General features: G+C 38.1%; 1 protein-coding gene across 5 annotated transcripts in view; it reads left to right on the top strand.

Moving 5' to 3' along the window:
• The window catches only part of Calcoco2 (calcium binding and coiled-coil domain 2), a 34,101-nt gene that overhangs the window by 8,150 nt on the left and 15,281 nt on the right, over positions 1 to 10,670 (top strand). For all 5 annotated transcript variants that reach the window (XR_007342658.1, XM_015495525.2, XM_015495526.2 and 2 more), the window contains exons 2-7: positions 455 to 644; positions 5,460 to 5,562; positions 5,706 to 5,839; positions 7,924 to 8,049; positions 10,104 to 10,192; positions 10,419 to 10,488. Coding sequence is in view for 4 of the 5 variants with exons in the window: in XM_015495525.2 (XP_015351011.1) it covers positions 465 to 644; positions 5,460 to 5,562; positions 5,706 to 5,839; positions 7,924 to 8,049; positions 10,104 to 10,192; positions 10,419 to 10,488 (702 nt within the window). In the remaining variant the exon portion in view is untranslated. The remainder of the gene's footprint in view (positions 1 to 454; positions 645 to 5,459; positions 5,563 to 5,705; positions 5,840 to 7,923; positions 8,050 to 10,103; positions 10,193 to 10,418; positions 10,489 to 10,670) is intronic.

Raw genomic sequence — 10,670 nt, 5'->3', positions numbered from 1 at the left:
AAAAAAAAAAAAAAAAAAAAAGTATACAAGGGTTTGGGTTGTGTATACCTGAAATCTCAGCTACTCTAGAAGCTGAGGCAGGAAGATCAGAAGTTGAAGGCCACTTTAAGCAAGACCCTGCATCAAAACATAAAAAGGGCTGGAGGTGTAGCTCAGTTGTAAAGTGTGTCTCTGGGATCTATCCCAGACATCAAAAGAGAGAGAATGTGAGTGTGGTGATGCTTATGGTAAAGAGGTCAAAGATATATTCTCTGAAAATTCTTAAAAGTATGGGAAGTTATGGATGAGAAATGGTACAAAGTGAAACAGAAAGCGAATTGTGTGGTCTCACTACTTGTCAGAATTTTGCTTTTTCTGATTGCCTTGAACAGAATGTTCTTGGGTGAGAGCCCAGAAATCTCTGGCATTTCAGAAAACCTTTCCGAGCCTTACTCTATTCCGTATCTCATAACAGGACACCCATCATGGAAAAAACAATAGAAGATCCCCCCACATCAGCTGTCTTGCTCGATCGTTGTCATTTCTCTCAGGTCATCTTTAATAGTGTGGAGAAGTTCTATGTCCCTGGAGGGGACATCACATGCTATTATACCTTCGCCGAGCATTTCATCCCCCGTCGAAAGGACTGGATTGGCATCTTTAGAGTAAGTGTTTAATTTAGTACCAAGTAATTGGGAACTAGAGGTGAATCTTTGTTACCTGAGGGTGTGACTCTTGTATGTATCATGTCTGGCTAATTTTAAAATCCTAAATTAAATTCCTTATCATTTCCCTTATCACATACCAATGTGTGCTGTGGAACTCAAACTTTAATTTTAATTTCAAATTAAAATAACATAGGAGCTGGGCTGGGGTTGTAGCTCAATGATAGCATGCTTGCCTAGCACACATGGGGCACTGGGTTCGATCCTCAGTACCACATAAAAAGATTGTGTGTCCACCTATAACTAAAAAATAAACATAAATAAAATAAAAATAACATGGGAGCCAGGCGTGATGGTGCATGCCTGTAATCCCAGCAACTCAGGAGGCTGAGACAAGAGGATTGCAAGTTCAAAGCCATCCTCAGCGACTTAGTGAGGCCCTAAGCCACTCAGTGAGACCTGTCTTAAAATAAAAAATAAAAAGACCTGGGGATGTGGGTCAGTGATTAAACACACCTGGGTTCAATCCCTGGTACCAAAAAAATAAAAATAACAGGAAACCCGACAATCCTTAAGTTTTATTATGCTTTCAAAGACCAAATATAAATGCTTTTTAGATGATCCAATTTTGAAATATTCATCTATGATTTGATTGATTTGGGTGACCCCTTATATAATTTTTGTGACTTTAAATATTACTTTATCCATCCCTTATTTGGTACAGTGTTTAATTTGTTTTAATATGAATATTAAAAATCTGAAAAGGTTGAGAAATTACGTGATTTGAAATCCTGCATCCAGAAAGTTTGTTCCTGGGGCTGGGGATGTGGCTCAAGTGGTAACACGCTCGCCTAGCATGCATAAGGCACTGGGCTCGATTCTCAGCACCACGTAAAAATAAAAAAAGATATTGTGTCCACCTAAAACTAAAAATGAATATTTAAAAAAAAATTTGTTTCTGAATTAATGTGTCTTATTTCTTCCAAGGACAAAAATTTATGAGCTCCTTCAGTGACCTCTTCCAGTGTCTAATCATCCTGTCAGTTCAAGTATAGAAATTTTAAAGATTTTAATAAACTTAGTCTTTATATATCACCTTCCCCTGCTTTCTCTATCTCTTATGTCTGTATGTGTGTGTCTCTCATACACACGTACACATACATATATATGTATATTCCCCATAATAATAAATCTTCCAATTTCCAGAGATAGGAGATAAAAGTCAAATTTAAGTAATTTACATTACTAACTCCCAACATCAGTGACTTTTGATTTGACATTTTACTATGTGCCTGTTTGCCGATGCTGTTCATCTTGAAATCAAACACCATTTTTTACTGTAGTGTGAAGGAACTATGGCTTATTTACATCCCTCAGTGAATTCCTTTTTCTTAATTGTTTGAAAGACCAAGACAAGACTGATGTTTGGAGATAGAGATAGTAAACAACCAACAGGACATTGTCATCAGACTAAGAGGTATTCCAACACAGAAAATGGACACTCTATAGTGTTTTTTGTCTTGGAAAGAAGGTAGTAGCTATTGTTTTTCTTTTCCATATATAACAAAGCATACAGAGCAGTGTTATCTAATAGAACTTTCTGCAGTATCTTTGTTATTCATTACAGTAGCTGCTAGCCACATGTGGCTATTAAGCATTTAAAATGTGGCTAGTGTGACTAATTGGATTTTAACTTTTTAAATTTTAATTAATGTAAATTAATTAAATTTAAACATCCTTTTGTCATTAGTAGTTGTTATAGGATGGTGCAGGTATAGATAATTTTAAAAAAAGAATGATTTAATTATTAGCCTTGTTAATGTAACATACAATTTCTTTTTTGTTGTTGTTGCAACATGGTTATATTTCTTAGGCTGATTTCATTCCCCAAGCATTCAGCAACTGCCAATGAGGACTTTATAATAAACCAAATGAAAATCTTACGCTGTTTAAATTTATTTATTTTCAGTGTTGGGGATTGAACCCAGGGGCACACTACCACTGAGCCATATCCCTATCCCTTTTTATTTTATTTTGAAGCAGGATCTCTCTAAGTTACCTAGAGCCTTGCTAAGTTGCTGAGGCTGGCTTTGAACTTGCAGTCCTTCTGCCTCAGCCTCAATGGGAATACAGGTGTGCACCATGCCCAGCTCTCTGGTTCTCCTTAAGGCAGGCCAGGTCTAAATAATTCACAGGTTATGGGTTTTTGTTTTTTTTTTTATTGTTGTTGTTGTTGTTCTTTTTCCTGGTGCTTTGAATTGAACCCAGGGCCTTGTGCATGCTAGGAAAGTACTTTTATCATTGAGCCACCTCCCCATCCCTTCTAATGCTTTTTAAAACCAGATGTTTAAAAGCATTTTTAAAAAACACATCTATATTTGGGATGTTTTGTGCACTTCATATGTGTTACCCTACCTCAATAAAGAAGTAATGGTTGCCAGGCAAGGTTGTGTAGGTTTGTAATCCCAGCTAGGAGGCTGAGGTAGAAGGATCACAATTTCAAGGCCAACCTGGGCCACTTATTAAGACCCTGTCTCAAAATAAATAAAAAGGACTAGGGACTTAGTACAGTGGTAAAGTGCCTCTGGATTCAGTCCCTAGTACCAAAAGAAAAACAGTAGTAATGGTTAATCCAAAGAAGGGATTCTAATATTTATTGTCCATAAAGCTATTGACTTGAGCACCATCCTGAGGACACACTTATGAACTAGACCTTTGTGTATGCTTTAATTTGATCCTTACAACACAGGAGCCTTCTTGAGGTGAGTGGTCTTTAATGCACAGATGAGTAAAATGAATATCCTTGAGAGATGGTGACTTTCTCCAGGTCTCAAAGTAACAAAGTGGTAAAGCAAGTTATTTTGACTCCCAAGCCTCTGCTTTTTCTCCTCTATTCTGCTAAATTCCTTTGAATAACAGGCGATGAATTAAAGAATCAAAGAGTTTCTTGTAAATTTTTGACCCTGATATCTCACTTCTAAAGCTCTCCTAGTGTTCCTTCACTATAGCTTTAATCAGACTGTCACCCCTAATATTGGTAGTTCATGGCACCAAGTAGGCACGCAATAAATTTTTTTTGATGCATGCAGTGTGTTACTTCTTCTAATTATAGTCACAGCTACCACCAGTGATAGAGCCTGAAGGAGGTAGGAGTTAGCTCTCCTTCCTTTAAGAAACAATGGCAGAGGGGATATAATCATCCTGTGCAAGTAGAAGAGCCAAAGATAGGAATTGTAGGTAGATAGAAATTGTTTCCTTGTTCCAAGGCAGCCATAATTCTTAGGCCTGCCTGATGATATTTCGGTCACAGTGCATTAAGAAACTCCAGGATGTGAATGAGGATTCTATAAAATTCCTGCTTCCTGTACCACCACAGGCTGCAGTGGCTCTGAGATGTTTACAGCAACGGGGTATATTAGCAAGACTCTAAAATATGCCCTAGTATTTTCTGGTGAGCTTTGGATATAGCCTTTTCAACCTTGTTCCAGTTCCTTGATATATAAAAATGGAGTTTATTTTTAGTTATTTCTTTTCCCACTGGGCACAGGCAGGGTCAAAATATGACAATAAAAGTGATTTTGCTTCTCATTTGTTGAGTGTTCTCCCTTTAAAAATACAATTGCTCTCTTTCTATTCTCGAGTGTCCTTTTATCTTCCAGATAAGTTTTGAGCCATCTTTTACACCTTTTCACATTTAGTAAGAGTATTTTATATTTAGCCAGCTTTCTGCTCTAAGGCATCTTTTGCTATATCTTTTTTTTTTTTTTTAATCATCATTTTCAAGTCACAAGTTGTTTATTCCAAACTCTAGAGAGGAAGAGAAAGAACTGGACTTTTTTCGGCGGACACAACATCTTTGTTTGTATGTGGTGCTGAGGATCGAACCCGGGCCGCACGCATGCCAGGCGAGCGCGCTACCGCTTGAGCCACATCTCCAGCCCAGCTTTTGCTATATCTTTATGTCATACAATTTATTGTATTCAATACCTAGAAGAAGCCATTATTACTACCAGATTTTTATTATCTTTATCACCAAAAAGCTTTCACTGAGCATGCATTAAGAAAAACACTGAAGACAAAGCTTTATAGATCTAGACTGTCTCATCTGGTGTCTCATAATCTAAGAACATTCTTACTCTTGCCCCTCTACCCCCAACACACATATTTTTTTAGCATGCATTTAAAAATAACAGGTTGGTATGTGAAGAGGCTGAATTGAACACAGTAGAGGACAAACAAATGGAGAGGGCAAGTTAGCAAGTTAGAAATGCTTTCTGATTTAGAAGTGTTTTCTTTGTTGTTGTTGCTTGTTTGTTTGTTTTGTGTGTGTTTGTTTATGTGGTGCTGGGGATTGAACCCAGGTTCTTGTGCATGTTAGGCAAGCACTCTACCAACTGAGCTATATCCCCAGCCCCTGATTTAGAAGTTCTAAGAGCACCTTTGCAAGAAGATAGTGGGATCTAGGTTCATAGACCCAGAACCATTTTACCCCATCATTCTCAGCTTTGTGTCTGACTTGGAGATAGAATTTGGAGCTCATGTCCTGGGTGTTCATTGACGAGCCAGTTTTTAATCCTTCTAAACTGGTATTTTGAACTCTGTGTATGCATCTCAATTTTTACTTTTATTAAACATTATTCCATATAAAGTTGTCATAGTCAAAAAAAACGTGAATCTTGTCATAACAAACTTATTCTATTTTATTTTTAACATATACAAGTAAAATATAAGTGCATTTTAAGATGACATAGCCCAGGTAAGACTTTTTCTCCAAGCCCTGTCAGGTGTCAAATGAGACTCTCTTTGTCATTGCAGGTGGGATGGAAGACAACCCGTGAATATTATACCTTCATGTGGGTTGCTTTGCCTAGTGACATAAACAACAAATCAGCCAAACAGCAGGAAGTCCAATTTAAAGGTGAGAAAAATACTAGATCAAAGTGTTGAAAACAGGAGCCAAGACTAATTAATTCCCTTGAATTGAGCTTGCCAGGGCAAATAAAATTACTTCTAGATTTAAACATTTGGAATAGACCTTATTTTGGATTGCTGTGTTTTCAGCTTATTACCTGCCTAAGGATGACGAGTATTACCAGTTCTGTTATGTGGATCAGGATGGTGTGGTCCGGGGAGCAAGTATCCCTTTCCAGTTCCGTCCAGAAAGTGAGGAGGACATCCTGGTTGTTACTACTAAGGTCTGTAATCATCTCAAACCCTTTCTGATATAGAGTAATAGTTGAAATAGGGTAGAATTTGAGTCAGGAAGGCCTTATCTTTTTTTTATCCAGACCAGGGATTGAACCCAAGGGTGCTTAACCACTGAGCCACATCCCTAGCCGCCTTCTTTTTTTTTTTTTTTTTAGTTGTAGATGGACACAATGCCTTTATTTTATTTCTTTATATTTATGTGGTGCTGAGGATCAAACCCAGTGCCTCACATGTGCGAGGCAAGCCCTCTACAATTGAGCCACAACCCCAGCCCCACCACCCAGCCCTTTTTTATTTTGAGAAAGGAGCTTTCTAAGTTGCTTAGAGCTCCGCTAAGTTACTGAGGCTGCCTTTGAACTTGCGATCCCCCGGCCTTAGCCTCCTGAGCCACTGGGAGTATAGGTATATGCCACTACACCCGGCAAATCAATAGGCTTTATAGAATTATGGAGGGCGGGTATGGGGCATTGAACCCAGGGAAGCTTAACCACTAAGCCACATACCCAGCCTTTTTTTATTTTTTTTTTATATTTTGTAGTTGTGGATGGGCATAATGCCTTTATTTTATTTGTTAATTTTTATGTGGTGCTGAGGATCAAACCCATTGCCTCATGCGTGCTAGGCAAGCGCTTTGCCACAGAGCTACGGCCTCAGCCCATCAGCCCTTTTTTAATATTTTGTTTAGAGACAGGGTCTCACTGTGTTGCTAGGCTGGCTTTGAATTTGTGATCCTCCTGCCTCAGCCTCCCAACACTGGTGGGATTATAGGCATGCACCACTGCACCCTGAAAGGCTTTATAGAATATTTAACAGATACTGTTGGGAAAAACCTATATAGTACCCACTTTAACCCACCAAGGAATATTAAAAAGAATCATAATAATAAGTGAATTCTCCCTGAATTCTCCCATCTCTAGAAGTTTTTGTAACTTAGTTGGCATTCAGTTATTCCCTTAACTTTTCTAGGTACTTAATTTTTGTCATCTGAGCGTACTACGACAACTGTAAATGTACAGGCTCCACTGAGGAGAGAAGCACCAAGTAGTCTTCTTTGTATCTCTCAATTCTGACCCAGTGCCTATCATACATGATTATTAGATTCGTTAACTTACTCACCTGTCAGGACACTTATTTTTCATCTAGCACTATGGTAGACAGTAGGGAGGCTATGAAAAACCAGTTAAAATACTAACTGTGCTGGGTGCTGCGGAGCACACCTGTAATCCCAGTGGCTCGAGAGGCTGAAACTGGAGGATCTCAAGTTCAAAACTAGACCCAGCAATTTAACAAAGCCAAAAGCAACTTAATGAGATTCTATATCAAAATAAAATATAAAAAAGTACTGGGGATGTGACTCAGTGGTTAAGTGTCCATGAGTTCAATACCTAGTACCGAAGGACAAAAAAAAAGACTAGCTGGGTCGGGCGTGGTGGCACACACCTGTAATCCCAGCAGCTCGGGAGGCTAAGACAGGAAGATCGCTAGTTCAGCCAGCCTCAGCAATGGTGAGGCCCTAAACAACTCAGTGAGACCCTGTCTCTAAATAAAATACAAAACATAGGGCTGGGCATGTGGCTCAGTGGTCAAGTGCCCCTGAATTCAATATCTGGTACTCCCCGCCTCCCCCCCCCAAAAAAAAACTATACCAGCTGGGCATTGTGACTCACATATGTAATCCCAGTGGTTAAGAAGACCGAGGCAGGAGGACGGCAGGTTTGAAGCCAGCTTCAGCTCAAGGTCCTAAGCAACCTAGTGAGACTTTGTCTCAAAATAAAAAATAGAAAGGGGTGGGAAAGGATGTGGCTCAGTGGTTAAGCACCCTTTGAGTTCAATCCCTGGCACTAAATAAATAAATACTCACTGTACCTGGCCTCAAGTCCTTTAAGAAAGACAAATAATACTATGTATCTACAAGAAGAATCTGCATATACCTTTGCTTGCATACATACTGAGGAGCTGCTGCCATTGGGGTACATAAATGTCATTCCAGTGAGTGGAAATCATACCTTCACCGTCCCAACATATGGGGATTTTTTTACTAGAATATAGTTTGTGGAATGTTCTTTTGTAGGGAAAGGTAGAAGAGATTGAACAGCACAACGAGGAGCTTTGCAAAGAAAACCAGGAACTGAAGGACAGCTGTGCCAGCCTCCAGAAGCAGAACTCAAGCATGCAGGCTGAGCTCCAAAGGAAGCAGGTGTGGCTGCTAGTTAAAGGTGAACTTGGAACATGGAGATCAGAATTGGATAGTATCTCTTGCCTAGCACTGTTTTCTGTCTTGCTTGTGAATCCCTTATTCCAATATCTTTGAATAGGCACTGTTAAAAGTTTTATATGGATTATTTTGTTTATAATAAAAATGAAAATTAACTTTCCTCAACCTGAGGATTACTCATTATGGAATTGTGGCACTATTATCTCAATTTTATAGATGCATAATCTGAGATTTAGGAGGGGTAAATAATCAGTGATGGAACCCAGATTCAAACTCAGTCTTTTTCTGCCTTTTGCATATTTATAATTTGAAATGTTTTCTTTGATTGACTACAATGTAAAAATCAAGAGGGAGAAGAGTTAGTATACAGGTGAAGTTATAGATTGTTTAAACTCTTTGCTATTTCTCCTCCTCTGAATCATCCTCCAAATCAGCAGGCAAGGGATGACAGTTGATAATGCTAGAAGCTAAGCAAAAGAAAATTTTCTCTAAAGGCTATAAGCAATAACTTTGGAGCTAAAAGTAGGAAGTTAATGTTGATGTATGGGATTGACTTCGGTGCAAAAGGAAACTAGGAAAGAAAAAACAAATGTCTAGGACCAGTATGGTGGTAGCTAGCCACATTTGACCGTTAAACACTTGAAATTCAGCTGCATTGAGAAGTGTTGTGATCATAAAATATACACCAAATTGCAAAGATTTTGTATGAAAAAATAGAAAATATCTCCTTTTTATTGTCAACAAAATTTTATTATGTTGGGCTTAATATATTATTAAAATTAGTTTCATCTATTTCTTTTTAATTTTTTTAATTGTTGATGTACCTTTATTTTATTTGCTTATTTATATGTGGTGCTGGGAATCGAACACAGTGCCTCAGACGTATAAGGCAAGCGCTGTACCGCTGAGCTACAGCTCCAGCCCTCTTTTTAATTTTTTTAGTGACCATTAAAATTTATTAATTATATATGTGGCTCTCATTAATTTATAGGATAGCACCATTTTAGAAGAAAAGCAACTTTATCTATTTTGCCCACTGCAGAACAGTTTATAGTGTGTAACTGACACTTAATAAATATTTGTCTAATGAATTAATGGATAAATATAAGCTCCTGTGGATGTAAAATTAAGGTTTTTTGTTTTGTTTTGTTTTGTTTGTTTTTTAGTTGTAGTTGGGACACAATACCTTTATTTTATTTATTTATTTTTATGTGGTTCTGAGGATCAAACCCAAGGCCTCACACATGCTAGGCGAGCACTCTACCACTGAGCTACAACCCCAGCCCTTAAGGTGGTTTTTGTTTTGTTTTGTTTTAGTACCTAGATTAAACCCAGGACACTTTATCACTGAGCTGTACCCACAACCCTTTTTATTTTTTAGAGCAAGTTCTGGCTAAGTTGCCCAAGCAGGCCTAGAATTTATAATCCTCCTGCCTCAGCCTCCTCAGTAGCTGGGATTACAGGCATGTGCCATCACATCCAGCTAGATGCATTTTTAAGCTGGAAAGAACAGAACTGAGGATGTAGCTCAGTGGTAGATCACTTGCTTAACATGTGTGAGGCCCTAAGTTTGATCTTCAGCACCACACACACACAAAAATTAAAATGTACAAATCTACATATACACACACATACATAATTATAGGGAGAAAGAGAGATAGAAAAAACATAACTAAAACTATTTTCATCATGGGTGAAGTAGCACACTCCTATAATCCCAGCAGCTTGGGAGGCTGAGATAGGAAGTTCATGAATTCAAGAGCAACTCGACAAAAGCCTGTCTCTAAAAAAAATAAATAAATAAAAAATAAAAGCTGGGGAGGTGACTCAGTGGTTAAGCGTCCCTGGGTTCAATCCCAGTACCCAAAAAAAAAAATTTTTTTTTCATATGGAAATGTCTTTACTTGGATATTTCTTTACTGCTGTATCATGCTATGCTTAATATAAGTAAGTTCTCAATAAATATTTGTTGGCTGCCTAAGATAATGAAGTGTCTTAGAAATTATCTGTTCCTTTGATGATGTTTCAATTTATAGGAGGAGCTGGAGACTCTACAGAGTATCAATAAGAAATTGGAACAGAAAGTGAAAGAGCAGAAAACCTGTTGGGAAACTGAGCTGCTTCAGTGAGTGTGTCTTACAATTCTTAGATAGGAGGAACTGCTGTGTTAATAGGCACCCTTATGCAGAGTCAGATCAGATTTCTAGAATTTATTATAGAACATGTCTGTTGACAATGATAGATGTGATCAACTGCAGGCTTAGAGCCAAGCTAGGTTTAAATCATTTAAACCCAGAAGGAGCCAACCTAGAAACAGTGAATATTTTAATTTGTTATCCTCATCTCCACAGACTGAAAGAACATAACCAGAAAGTGTCCTCAGAAAATGAGAAGATGGGAATCAGAGTGGATCAGCTTCAGGTAGGTAATGTCACAATTTTGCCAAAGGATGTTTCCTTAGCTTTGCCACCACCCTAATCTGGTGGCCTGGGAAGATGCATTTCATCATAGTAAGTGCCAAATGGCATACCTTTCAAAGCATCAGACTAAAGTTTCAGGTTATGTATTTTCCATTCTTTTTTTTTTTTTTTTTTTTTAATTTT

This window comes from Marmota marmota, unplaced genomic scaffold, assembly GCF_001458135.2.
Source record: "Marmota marmota marmota unplaced genomic scaffold, marMar, whole genome shotgun sequence".
Taxonomy (NCBI): domain Eukaryota; kingdom Metazoa; phylum Chordata; class Mammalia; order Rodentia; family Sciuridae; genus Marmota; species Marmota marmota.
Note: the sequence above shows the minus strand (reverse complement) of the source record. Positions and strands in the feature narration are given on the sequence as shown.